Source organism: Pseudophryne corroboree, chromosome 3, assembly GCF_028390025.1.
Source record: "Pseudophryne corroboree isolate aPseCor3 chromosome 3, aPseCor3.hap2, whole genome shotgun sequence".
NCBI lineage: Eukaryota > Metazoa > Chordata > Amphibia > Anura > Myobatrachidae > Pseudophryne > Pseudophryne corroboree.
Genome location: NC_086446.1, coordinates 587,762,438 through 587,777,390, shown reverse-complemented (window position 1 = coordinate 587,777,390; position 14,953 = coordinate 587,762,438). Strand labels below are relative to the sequence as shown.

Genomic DNA, 14,953 nt, shown 5'->3' with positions numbered 1-14,953 from the left:
TCACAATAGTGGCACTGTCGCGAGGCGACGCCCCGTTCAGATAGGTTACACCCCTATTTGGGCATGCAAAGAAGTCCCGCTCCTGGCTTTTAAAATGTTGGGAGGTATGTATTAGTGTGTGTGCGTGTATGTATATGTGTATATATATATATATATATATATATAGATATATATATATAGATATATATATATAGATATATATAGATATATAGATACACATACACACACTGTATAATCAGTCTATCTTATTACTCACCTAAATAACAAGTCTGTTAAATTCATAAATATTGTTAAAGTACAGTAGAATGCCAGAGAAATCTATAGTCTAGGCAAATTCTTAGGTAAATAGATATTTAGGGTGAAAACATTTTTATTCATGTACAGACATAAGCATGACAAAATATATTGATATGTTATTTTCTGACAGCAGAGTTTTCTTTAAAACCATTTTTTCATGAAACCTAATGTATATAATCTATGACTTAGTCACATATTATAAATAGCACTGTAATATGGCAGTTGAACGGTCAGTTTACTACTAATGATGTAACAAAGCTGTCACTGACAGTCTCCAGTTCTACTATTGTGCCCAGAAATCATCTGATTCAAGGTAGGTCAGAGCCAGTGCAGCTCTATGCAGCATCTCTACAGTAAATTATTGTTTATAAGGTCTACAGTATCTACTAGTTGTCATGTCAATTGCTTTCAGAAGGATCACTAATTGAAAATGGTGTGTGTGTATATATATATATATATATATATATATTTCAATGTTCCATAAACACACAACAGAAGAAATAAAAAGTTAGCTTCAGTATTTTTCAGAAACTTTCAAAAGAATGGCTTTAATGTTCAGGAGATAGTCTACATATTATATATAAAATTTGTTTGAATACACTAATACCCCTTTCACACCACACAAACAGGCTGGTATCGACCCGGCATATTGCCGGGTTGACACAGGTCAGTGTGCGGTGTTAAAGCGCCAAGTCTAAATTCCCAAGTCGCCTGAACCGGTAAATCAACCTGGGTTATAAGCAGTGTTATTCCCGTGTTGAATACCGGGTCAGTGGCTGCATAAACAGATTCCAGAGTCGTTGCGACCCGGGACCCGTGTACTAGATAGAGAGAGGCGGCGCGGAGATGAGCTCATCTCCCAGCCCCGCCTCCACATCTGCCCCCGCCGCTGGCTCTGCCCCCCACCACTATGGCAACTGACCCGGCATATTGCCGGGTCTGGAAGCCAGCAAAAGGGGTGGGAGAGTCTCCAATGCTGGAATCCCTCCCAGGAAGGACCCGTTTCCAATTCCCAGGTGGGATCTGGGAATTGGAGATGTGAAAGGGGTATAAACAATAAAAAAGTTATCTCCACTGGCATAAAACATAAATATTGCCCTGGTCATGAAGGCAAACTCCATTTGACCATTTAGGGGTTACACAGTGGAAATACACAATTCTAAAATAATAATCTCCACTCTGCATATAGATTAGGGCCTTTTTCTTCTCACAACCAAGTCTGTTAGTATAGCCAATGAACAAAATTCAGGAAACTTTGCCCAGAGACATGTCCATCTCTAAATAGAAGAAATTTAATTAGCCTCTATATATTTGACCTTACATTGCAAGTAGTTTAATATGTGCTTTTTAATAAAGGCAAATTATGGCAAGGAAACACTTTAATTGAATTGAAAAATCCACAGGGTTTACAAGAAATCATAAACAGGATGAGCCTGACAGTAATAGGACTGGCCTGAAATATGGGGCAGCTAAATAACATTACATGCAAGACTTACTTAACTTTTTATACAAGACCATCTTGTTTAGTACATGAAGAAACTTGCCTAACTTTCAATCAAAGATGGTGCATTAAAGATACAGCAGGAAATGATTATATGTATAGCACATTAGAACTTACCCAAAGGAAATCAATGAACATAAATAATCATGTGTCCACACATATGCATAAAATAACCAAAAAGGAGCAATATGTAAATAGGATCCATCCACCTCCATGATTTCATGCCACTCCTTTTGGGGATATGAATAAATTTATCCATAAACAATACATGCATTTTTATTTACGCAACCCATCAGGTGGTGGAAGTGCAGCCTGCCTCCAGAACAACCTGGTTGATCCTGCCAGTAGCGTATGCTTGTCTCAAAGATTAAGCCATGATATTGCAAGTACTGAAGACAGTGGGATCCCGATGGCCAGGATCAGATCACGACACATAATTGAGGCAAGTACAGGGGTTAGGGTTAGACACAAGGGGGAGGTAAAGGGTTAGGCTGTGGGAGGGGGAGGTTAGGGTTAGGTTGCGGGAGGGTTGGATTAGGAGTAGGCTGTGGGGAATATGGTCGTTAGGTCGACACACCTTAGGTCGACAGTCAGGTCGACATGGTCATTAGGTTGACATGTACTAGGTCAACAGGTCGACATGAGTTTTTCACTTTTTTTTTCTCATACTTAATGATCCTCGTGGACGATTGGAACGGTAACCTTGCCCAAGGCATGGCGAGTAAAGCGAGCCATATGAGGTGACACGGTGCACTAACTGGGGTTAACCGTCACTTTACGAAGAAAACTACGCAAAAAAGTTTAAAAAAACATGTTGAACTTTTGACCTGTTGCCCTAGTACATGTCGACCTAATGACCATGTCAACCTATTGTCCCTGTTGACCTAATACATGTCGACCTTCCATGGTCGACCTAATGACTGTCGACCTAAGTTGTGTCTATCCAACGACCCATACCTGACTGCGGGAGGGGTGGATTAGGGGCACTGTAAAATCATGACTGCTGGTATTTCGTATGCGACCTCTCACAACCAATACAGTGAACCTGCCAATGGCTCATTAACCATTGGCTGGATTTAGTATACTACTATGCACGACATATAACACAATAAGAGTTGCCTCTTAAAAAATTGTGGATAAGCAAAACAGGTTTATACATTCTGTAGTCATGGGAAAAACTGCTACTGCAATCAAACATTGGTTGATATGCCCATTCTCTCTACCCCAGACTTACTGTAAGGCTGGAGGTACAGCATATTATGGTATCAACAGGGCATTTTTAATACATGCTGTGCTAACCAGCAGTAAACATGTTACATTTTCTCGTTTTCTGTTTACAATACTGTATGTTGGTATTCTAATTTACAGATCCTATTTGTTTCTACCAGAAAGACAGAATTTGTAATGTGTAAACCACTGCATTTGTTTTAATACATACAACAACTAATTAGTATGATGTTGGGAATGCATATGCACTACATCTAAATATGTTATCCTTTACACATGTTGCAAAATGTTAAACCAAATATAAATTTGATAAAAAAATCATTTTAAAAAGGAAATAGTTTAAAATAATTTGCAGGATGTATTATAGAAACACTAGTTAAAAACCAAGACATTGAATTTTGTGGTGAAGGTGCAAGGTGTGAAGGTACAATTTCCTTTTCAAAATAAATTTTTTACCAGATTTATATTTGGTTTAACATTTTGCAACGTGTGTAAAGGATAACATATTTAGATGTAGTGCATATGCATTCCCAACATCATACTAATTTAATGACAGACAAGAGATGGCTTTAGCAGGCCTCCGTGCTATCCGGCTTGTCTAGAACAGTACTGATTTTTTTTGGGTGGAGTTATAATACTTGTGTGATAAAATAAATTTCAAACATTGGCTTTTCACTTACCTTTAATTTGATTGGCTTCAAGGTTGATACTCTCAATACATTGTACTTTTGTCAGCTCATCTGGGAATTTGTCAAGCTTATTCTTGGATAAATTGATCACTTTAAGATTAGTTAGAAAACTGACTTCACCAGGGAGTCTCGCCAAAAGATTTCCTTCAAGATCGAGTTCTGAAACAAAAACAAAAAAAAATCCTATGAAGTCCATACATATCAAAACTGATGGCAAATAATATGACAAACCTTCTCAATACTGTTTATTTAGACATGGCAGAGGGGGTCTGGCCTTACTGTAACGGGCATGGTGTCAAAGGAAATGCCATAACCTTGACTCACCTATTTTCATCATGCCTAGCTTTCCAAAATGAGTTGTCAGTCTGAAGACCAAAAATATGTTAAATGAGAGGAACATAAATATGCAGATGTTAAAAGTAGTCACCATGTACTTCCTGTACATGGGACTGGTTGCAAACCAGTAAGGTACTGTAGCATGAACCAGATCCCTCTGCTAGAGTTTACATCAACATGATTCCATATTCTGCTCTGCTATATTGAAAAAATCCAGTATTTTTAAATTAATTAATAAATATACTATTAATACAAAACCCTTCTGCTAATGGTTACTCTGTGCTTGTATTCCCACCAGATTTACAAACAAACCCATATTAAACATTTTTACAACAACCCAATGTTCTCTATCCTTTGATCTCAAAATATAGCCCTACCTGACCACCACTCACTCTAATAACCCACTTGTTCTAATAACCTCGTTCCGAAACTAAATACTGCCTTTCAGGACAAAATAATATAGCTGATGTAAAAAAATGAATGACAACAAGAAAGAAGATCTAATACGACAGATTCACACATCAAAATCAGACCATGAAAGCAGGACTGGATTAACAATGGATCAGATGGGACTACAGCTAAAAGTGGACCCTTCATCATGACAGCATGATGACGATCAACCACCCATCTGGCCACGATTGGCCATAAATATTTATTTTGCATTTATATTTTCTTGAAAATAACTAAAGGAATGAGCGCTTGAAAAAACTAGGTGGCACCTGTAAGGAAAAAAGTTTTTTTGTTAAACATGTTTACAGCTCTTTTTTGAGCTCTATTTGTGGTATCCAGACCAGTCTATGTTCTTTTTCACCACCGCTGTGTCCAGCGGGGGAAGCGGAGTGCAGGAAGGTTTGGCGGGTGACATCACTTGGCAGCGTCCGATCTCCTAGGCGGCATGTCTTGTCTGTAATACCGCTATCCACCAACGCGTTTTGTGATGTTTCTATCATTTTGTCAAGGTCGGATTTGTGTTAAAAAAAGAGTCTTTTTAGACCTAAAACTTTATTAGTCTCAAAACGGACAACGAAGCACTTCCGGTCCGGAAGTGACGTAAAAATTGTGGGAACCGCATGGTTTAAAATAGCACATTGATTTCAATGTGCAAGAAAAAACTTTTATTAAAAATAATAATAAACACTGCGCAGGAACAACGTCAGATTTGTAGGCCTACCTGAAAGAGAAGAGGGCTCGCAGCCGGAGGACTTCCTCGAATCTTGGCTCAAGGAGATGTATGGCGCTGAGTCCTTTACGGCCCAATTCACGGTGGAGCGTGCACATAGGATACCATCTCGGCCACTACCTCCTGGTGCCCCTCCTCGCACCTTCATCGCCAAATTCCTGCATTATAAGGACCGGGACTCAGTTCTTCGCCTAGGTCGTACAAAGGGCCCGCTGGTCCGTAATGGAGGCAAGGTGTCGGCCTTCCCGGACTTTGCCGCAGACGTCCAGAAGGACCGAGCCCAGTTTATGCCCATTAAATGGCGTCTGCGAGACCTCAACATCCCATATTCCATGCTGTTTCCTTCAAGGCTCCAGGTTGTGGCGGATGGGGAGACCAAGTTTTTTAATTCCCCCAGGGAAGCGGCACAATGGCTGGACAGATTTGCACCAGGTGCTCGACAGCTGGCTCCGGACTGATCTCCTGCGTTACAGAAGCTGGGCTTAGGCTATCGGAGGGAACGATCTTAGATCGGGGAGCCCCCCTCCTTTGCATTGGTGGCTCAAGACTTTCCGTCCAAGTGGTGTTGGTTAGAGGTTTAGTTGAGAATCTAGGCCTTCTTAGCACTTGGTAGTTTGGGTTGTTGGTTTGGGATATAAGTGTGCCGGTGTTCTGGGGGGTGTACGGGGAGGGGAGGGATAATTGGGAAGCTGCTAGTTGCGGCTCTCTTTGCTGCTGTTTTTGGTTTTCTTTCTCTAGTTTGTTATTTTTCTTACCTGAGTTTTTTCTGAAGCAAGGATGTTTACTAATTCAGATGCTATGGATTATAATGCTGGGTTTATGTACGTCATGTGCTGCTGGTATTAATGATGTTGGTTCTCAGTTATATTTTGGGAAATGTCTATCCGGGAGGCACATAGAGTCTACATGGGGTCATGATTAACCTGAAATTGCTGGCATGGAATGTCCGAGGTCTGAATAACAAAATCAAACGATCTCTGGTTTTAAATATGATTAAGAAATATGACCCGGATATTGCATGCCTCAGTGAGACCCACTTGGAGGGACATAGGTTATTGTCTTTTTACGCCGGGCCTGGGTGGGATGGGCTTACCATGCCTCTCATTCTTCCTTTTCTAGGGGTGTCTCGGTTCTGTTTAAAAAATCAGTACAATTTGAATTATTGTCGATCAAAACTGACCCATATGGAAGATTTGTATTTATGGAATGTAAACTGAGCTCCCAGCCTTATTACATATTAGCGGTGTATGTCCCCCCTCCCTTTTCATATGTTGTACTGCAGCAGGCTGCCTCTTTCATTGCTCCATCTCCTACCACCCCAGTGATATGCCTGGGTGACTTTAATAACATCCTAGATTTGTCCTTGGATCGATGGCACTCCCCGAATGTTGCGCTGGCGGGTGGTGGCCCTACCAAGTTTGCAGATTTCTTGGATAGCTTGCAGTGGGTTGATGCGTGGAGGCTCCGTCACCCTACGGCCCGCCAGTTCTCCTGTTTTTCCAGTACTCATGGCTCCTTCTCCAGGATTGACCGGATGCTAGTGTCCCCTGCCCTTGTCCCCGGGATCATTGACATTCATTATGAGGCCCGAGGGGTCTCTGACCACTCCCCTCTGTTGATGACTATTGCTGTGGGAAGTCAGAGGGGACACTCTTATTGGAAGCTGCACCCCTCTTGGCTGACCCAGCTAGGTGACTGCAGCGACCTGGAGACTCAGTGGGGGGGGGGGGTACTTTAACGATAATGTAGGGTCGGCCCCGGGTACGATAGTTTGGGATTCATTTAAGGCTTTTTTGAGAGGTTCATATATTGGACGCATAGCGGCTCATAAACTATCCTCCAGGGAGAGAGAACAGGCCCTTGAAAGTGAAGCCAGGGATTTACAAAACTCATATAGATTTCTTTGGGCCCAGGCTCCATGCCCTATACTTGGATATATTTGCCAATAACGAGCTTCTCCTCTCTATGTCAGAGGCAATTATAATAGTGATTCCAAAGCCCGGTAAGGACCCTGGGTCTCCAGACTCCTATAGGCCGATTTCCCTGATTCCCACCGATGCTAAGATCCTGGCAAAGATATTGGCAGTACGGCTTAACACAGTGATCACCTCCCTCGTTCACTCGGACCAGACTGGCTTCATGCCAGGGAAGTCCACATCTATAAACCTATGTAGACTATATACCATTTTGCAACTGCCACATGACTCCCCTTCTGACTCGGCTGTGGTCTCGTTAGACGCGGCCAAGGCTTTTGACAGCATTGAATGGGCTTATTTATGGGAGCTGTTGGACTAAATTACTGTATCAACATCCGAGTGCCAGGATCTTGGTGAACGGCTATGTATCCCCCTCTTTTCAACTATCCCGTGGTACTAGACAGGGCTGCCCCCTATCCCCCGCACTGTTTGCCCTGGCCGTCGAGCCCCTGGCCTGTCTGATAAGATCACACCCAGATATTGTGGGAATCGGTACGGGCTCACGTGAGGATAGAATAGCTCTTTATGCCGACGACATGTTGTTGTTCTTGCAGGATTACACCAAGTCAATGCCCACTCTGCTGCGTGTGATTGAGTGCTTTGGTGATCACTCGGGTCTTAGAATTAACTGGTCTAAATCGTACATTATGCCAGTCATAGGCCCCCCCCCTACTATTCCCAAAATCCCCCTGCCACTATGTTGGACGATACAATTTAAATACCTCGGGATTCATATAACTAATGACCCTTCTGATTTTGTCCCTCTGAATCTGGACCCAACTATGCAGTGGGCAAATCCAAAACTTGGTGTAAGCTTCAACTGACGGTGTCTGGCAGGGTCAATCTTATTAAAATGATTATACTGCCCAAACTTTTATACATTATTCTCCAGTCCCCGGTATATATTTATCTGATATTCTTTAGAAAATTAAATAGTGTTCTATCCTCTCTGGTATGGGCTAACAAAAGACCTAGGATACAGCTAAATGCCCTTACCAGGCAGCGCTCTGACGGTGGCCTGGCTCTGCCTAATTTTCAGATGTATTACTACGCTGCTCAGCTGACTCATATTAGTGTGTGGGCGCAGGATTCTGGTGTTAACTCCTTACACTGTGAGTTTATTCGCTGTTACTTTCCTCACCTCTCTCCTGTGCAGGTGCTGCTGAGTGGGAGCATAGCTCGGTTTCTTCCCCCTATTATTTTCCAGGCATTAAAGATATGGCAGGCCCTGAGAGTTCTCTTGGGATACGATGGTCTGGACCCTGATAACCCCCTTTGGTACTCTGACTGGCTCCCTGAATTACATGCGCTTGAGGGGCGGGAGGTGTGGGCCCCTAGATCTTTGGTTTCTATCTCCCAACTTTACCTAGATGGGGTACTCAAATCCTTTCAGCAACTGAAAGATGAGTTTGGGTTACCCAATTCCTATTTTTTCAGATACCTCCAGCTTCGTCACGCCCTCCAGTCCCAGTTTGCTGAGTCCCCCCCACGAATCCTCCCATTTCCCATCAAGACCTTTGTGGCTACTTTGGGTCGAGCTAAGATGGTCTCTTGTGCGTATGGATATTTACTTGCTAGGCTCCATGCGGACCCTCTGACACGTCTCCGTGGAAGGTGGGAGGAGGATATGGGTTTAATAACTGAGGAGGACTGGGCCCTTGCTCTGGAATACCATGCCAAAGTAACCAAATCTCTTAGATATCAGCAGATTCAATTCTTCATTTTACACAGAACGTATATGACTCCGGCTAGGCTGGCTGCTTTCGGTACGGGCGGATCTGGCCTTTGTCCTAAATGCGGGGGGAGGTGGGAACATTTTGGCATCTAGTGTGGGATTGCCCGAGGTTGAGGGTGTTCTGGTTGGGGGTCAGGTCAATCCTGGAGAGTACGGGAGTGACTGGCGGACTGCTTACCCCTCAATTCTGTATTCTGGGGATGGGATGCTCTTCTTCTCTGTCTGTTTCAATGGGTCTCTATGCTAGCAGTGTATGTGCCTTGGCTAAGGTTTGCATTGCGAGGCTATGGATGGCCCCTAGAGCCCCCTTGGTTTCTGCGCTTAAGACCCTAATTAATGATACAATAATTAAGGAAAGATATATATATATGAAACAAAGCGCATCAGCCAAATTTGAAAGGGTCTGGTCTCCATGGCTTGACTCCCCCCATTCTCACCCGATCCCGCAACTATAGAGGGCACTGAAATGCTAATTTACCAAATATTTACTGCTTAGTGACGTAGTTGAGATGCTTGGCGGCTGAGCCCTGCGGTGTCGCCTACTTAACCGCATGATTACTGTGGTCCGGAATCAGAATACCCCTTCTCACCTTGCTTCGGTTTTGGTTTTTTTTTATTTATTTTTTATTTTTATGTTTCTTATTGGTTAGTTTAAGGGCGTAAATATAAAAGTGTATGAGGATTTATATTTATGGCTACGGATCTTGCAGACCAAAATACTCTGTACAACAGGAAATTATGTGTAATTCCCTCATGGTCATTTTCTGATATCCCTCAGCTGTGAATTTCCCTCAATATTGGGGTTCTGCCTCGAGCTGATGGATTTATTGTTGTGATATTGTGATGCTCTGCAATGTCTGTACCTTATTCTCCAGTTTGCTGAATAAAAATTACTTTATTAAAAAAAAAAATAATAATAATAATAATAAACAAATATATAAACAGGTGCCACTATATTAAAAATCAGTTTATGTGAATAAAGAACTATTGTGTATATTTATAAAAAAAATGTTCAGCTCGATATCTATATTGTGTCCTTTTGGATATAATGTTTTTAGCTCAAATATCCATCTGCTTTCATTCTTTTTCAATGCAGTAGTTATATCTCCACCTCTCCAATCCTTTTTTATTTTTTGAATTGGTAGAAAAGTTAACCCATTTGGATCCTTGTTATGTTTTTACAAAAAATGATTCGATAAGCTATGTGTTTTTAATACTTTTATTACATTATTGATATGTTCGGCAAGTCTGATATTTGCCTTCCTTTTTGTCTGGCCTACATACTGGTACCCACAAGGGCAAGTTGCTATGTAGATTACACCTTCTGTCTCGCATGTCAGGTGGTCCTTAATTGTATACTTTTTTCTTGTGGTGTATGATGTAAAATCGGTCACTTGTTTGGTAGATTTCTCTTTTCCATTTTTACATGCTTTGCATTGTAGGCATCTGAAGTACCCTTTTGTCTTTGTCATATTTTGTGAATTGTCATTTTTCAAGAAACTGGAAACCGTTAGCTGATTGATGTTCTTTGCCTTTCGATACATTATTTTGTGTTTCTCTGGAAATATTGGCCGCAGTGTTTCATCTTATAGAAAAATATGCCAATGTGATTTTACCATATTTTCAATCAAATTGATGTTACTGGTAAATTGTGTGATAAAGGGGATGGAGAACGTAGGATCTTTGTTCTTTTCTTTATATCTCAAAAGTTATTTTCTCTCCATTTGTTCTGTCCTTGCTATTTCTCGCTCTAATTTTTCTCTTTGATATCCCTTTTCCACAAATTGACATAATTTCCTGACTTTGTTCCTTGAAAATTTCCAGATTTGTACTATTTCTTCTAAGTCGTTGAAATTGTCCCTTACTTGACGTTGTGTCGAATTCTAAATTGATGGTATTGTTGTTGATGTGAGTCTTGAAATCTTCCAATCTGTCTTCTGTTCCGCTCCATATGAAAAAGATATCGTCGATATAGCGATACCAACACCTGAGAAATTCAGTATATTTGTTGTTCGACCAGATATTATCGTCTTCCCATTTGGCGAGGAAGAGGTTGGCATAACTTGGTGCCAAAGGAGTGCCCATGGCAGTGCCGCATTTTTGCAAATATAACTTGTCGTTGTTCCAGAAGTAATGTGTGAGTACAAATTCTATATTTGCCATAATAAAGTTGACTTGTTGGTTAGGGAATTTTGAGTTATTTGAAAGAAGGGATCTTGTATGGGTACATCCTACATCATGTGATATGCATGTGTATAAAGACTTTACATCGGTGGTGCAAAGTATAAAGTTCTCGTCCCACTGTATATTCGAGTTTTTGTAAAATACTTGTGGTATCTTGAAGATTACTTTTTTGTTCAGTGACCAGTGTCTGTAAAAAATAATCTGTATATTTTGATAAATTAGATGTTACTGAATTATTCCGGATACGATGGGATGGCTAGGGGGGTTATTGAGATCTTTATGAATTTTTGGTAGACAATAAAAAGTCGGTATTTTGGAATATTTTTGTAAAATGAAATCGTATTCTTTTTTGCTTAGAATTCCTAATTCCAATCCTCCCAGATGTATCTCTAGTTCTTGTAGGAATTGATTGATAGGGTATTGTTTGAGGACTTCATATGTAATTCTATCTGAGAGGAGTCTTTCCACTTCTTTTTCATACATCTCTCGTCCCATAACGACTACTCCACCACCTTTGTCGGCTGGCTTGATAACAATGTTGGTGTCTTCTTTTAGTTCTCTTATCACCTCTTTTTCAGCCTTGGATATATTTTGTTTGATTTTTTGTTGTTCCGGTATTTTGTCTATTTCTTCTTCGAGTAACTTTTTTAATGTTTCAATATCAGATCCCCTACAGTATGTGGGATTGAATGTGGATATTGGTCTTAAAGTTGAATGATGAAATTGGTCTTCTGGGAGGTCAATATTGGTAATTGTCTCTTGTTTCGCAAAGTGCTTCTTTATACAAATCTTTCGTATAAATATACAGATCAAATTTATTGATTTTTGATTGGGGGTAAATTTTAGACCTCTCTGAAGTATTTTTACTTGAGGGTCTGTTAGTACTTTTTCACTTAGATTATAGATTGTGGGTTTCTGTGTTACTTGTAGGTCTTTCTTTTTGCCCCTGCTGCCTCCTCTCTTTCCTTTTCTTCTGTATATTTTCATTCCCTGGGTTTCTTGTTTTTTGGTGTAATCACATCTGGGGGCTTCTGTCTGAAAAATCATACAACCCACAGTAACACAGAAACCCACAATCTACAATCTAAGTGAAAAAGTACTAACAGACCCTCAAGTAAAAATACTTCATAGAGATCTAAAATTTTCCCCCAATCAAAAATCAATAAATTTGATCTGTATATTGATGTCCAGAAATGTATACGAAAGATTTGTATAAAGAAGTACTTTGCAAAACAAGAGACAATTACCAATATTGACCCCCTGAAGACCAATTTCATCATTCAACTTTAACACCAATATCCACATTCAATCCCACATACTGTAGGGGATCTCATATTGAAACATTTAAAAAGTTACTCGTAGAAGAAATATACAAAATACCAGAACAAAAAAATCAAACAAAATATATCCAAGGCTGAAAAAGAGGTGATAAGAGAACTAAAAGAAGACACCAACATTGTTATCAAGCCAGCCGACAAAGGTGGTGGAGTAGTCGTTATGGGACGAGAGATGTATGAAAAAGAAGTGGAAAGACTCCTCTCAGATAGAATTACATATGAAGTCCTCAAACAAGACCCTACCAATCAATTCCTACAAGAACTAGAGATACATCTGGAAGGATTGGAATTAGGAATTCTAAGCAAAAAAGAATACAATTTCATTTTACAAAAATATCCCAAAATACAAACTTTTTATTGTCTACCAAAAATTCATAAAGATATCAATAACCCCCCTGGCTGTCCCATCGTATCCGGAATTAATTCAGTAACATCTAACTTATCAAAATATACAGATTATTTCTTACAGACACTGGTCACTGAACAAAAAAGTAATCTTCAAGATACCACAAGTATTTTACAAAACTCGAGACTATACAGTGGGACGAGAACTTTATACTTTGCACCACCGATGTAAAGACTTTATACACATGCATATCACATGATGTAGGATGTACCCATACAAAATCCCTTCTTTCAAATAACTCAAATTTCCCTAACCAACAAGTCAACTTTATTATGGCAAATATAGAATTTGTACTCACACATAATTACTTCTGGAACAACGACAAGTTATATTTGCAAAAATGCGGCACTGCCATGGGCACTCCTTTGGCACCAAGTTATGCCAACCTCTTCCTCGCCAAATGGGAAGACGATAATATCTAGTCGAACAACGAATATACTGAATTTCTCAGATGTTGGTATCGCTATATCGACGATATCTTTTTCATATGGAGCGGAACAGAAGACAGATTGGAAGATTTCAAGACTCACATCAACAACAATACCATCAATTTAGAATTCGACACAACATCAAGTAAGGAACAAGTGTTTTTTTTAAACTTAGAAATATACATACTTAATCAAACAATACAAACAAAACCTCATATAAAAAAAGTGAATGGAAACAATTTGCTCTACACCTGGAGCAATCATCATACAAATTGGATTTCAAATATCCCCAGAGGACAATTTCAATGACTTAGAAGAAATTGTACAGATCTGGAAATTTTCAAAGATCAAAGTCAGGAAATTATGTCAAAATTTGTGGAAAAGGGATATCAAAGAGAAAAATTAGAGCGAGAAATAGCAAGGACAGAACAAATGGAGAGAAAATAACTTTTGAGATATAAAGAAATGTACAAAGATCCTACGTTCTCCATCCCCCTTATCACACAATTTACCAGTAACATCAATTTGATTGAAAATATGGTAAAATCACATTGGCATATTTTTCTATTAGATGAAACACTGCGGACGATACTTCCAGAGAAACCCAAAATAATATATCGAAAGGCAAAGAACATCAATCAGCTAACGGTTTCCAGTTTCTTGAAAAATTACAATTCACAAAATATGACAAAGACAAAAGGGTACTTCAGATGCCTACAATGCAAAGCATGTAAAAATGGAAAAGAGAAATCTCCCAAACAAGTGACCGATTTTACATCATACACCACAAGAAAAAAGTATACAATTAAAGACCACCTGACATGCGAGACAGAAGGTGTAATCTACATAGCAACTTGCCCTTGTGGGTACCAGTATGTAGGCCAGACAAAAAGGAAGGCAAAAATCAGATTTGCCGAACATATCTATAATGTAATAAAAGGATTAAAAACACATAGCTTATCGAATCATTTTTTTGGAAAAACATAACAAGGATCCAAATGGGTTAACTTTTCTACCAATTCAAAAAATAAAAAAGGATTGGAGAGGTGGAGATATAACTACTGCATTGAAGAAGAATGAAAGCAGATGGATATTTGAGCTAAAAACATTATATCCAAAAGGACACAAAATAGATATCGAGCTGAACATTTATTTATAAATATACACAATAGTTCTTCATTCACATAAACTGATTTTTAATATAGTGGTACCTGTTTATATATTTGTTTATTATTATTTTTAATAAAAGTTTTTTCTTGCACATTGAAATCAATGTGCTATTTTAAACCATGCGGTTACCACAATTTTTACGTCACTTCCGGACCGGAAGTGCTTCATTGTCCGTTTTGAGACTAATAAAGTTTTAGATATAAAAAGACACTTTTTTAACACAAATCCGACCTTGACAAAGTGATAGAAACATCACGAAATGCGTTGTTGGATAGCGGTATTACAGACAAGACATGCCGCCTAGGAGATCGGACGCTGCCGAGTGACGTCACCCGCCAAACCTTTCTGCACTCCGCTTCCCCCGCTGGACGCAGCGGTGGTGAAAAAGAACATACAAGCCACGGACAGCCCACACTAACACCAGGATGAGGAATCCCTTGAACTTTGAGTGAGGTAGGGATAGTTAGATCTTCTATGGACTGGTCTG

At 39.8% G+C, this 14,953-nt stretch overlaps 1 protein-coding gene across 6 annotated transcripts in view; it reads right to left on the bottom strand.

The window, feature by feature from the left end:
• Window positions 1-14,953, bottom strand: part of LRRC20 (leucine rich repeat containing 20) — a 1,148,610-nt gene that overhangs the window by 548,431 nt on the left and 585,226 nt on the right. For all 6 annotated transcript variants that reach the window (XM_063961448.1, XM_063961449.1, XM_063961451.1 and 3 more), the window contains exon 4: window positions 3,706-3,873. In XM_063961448.1, coding sequence (XP_063817518.1) covers window positions 3,706-3,873 — 168 coding nt within the window. The remainder of the gene's footprint in view (window positions 1-3,705; window positions 3,874-14,953) is intronic.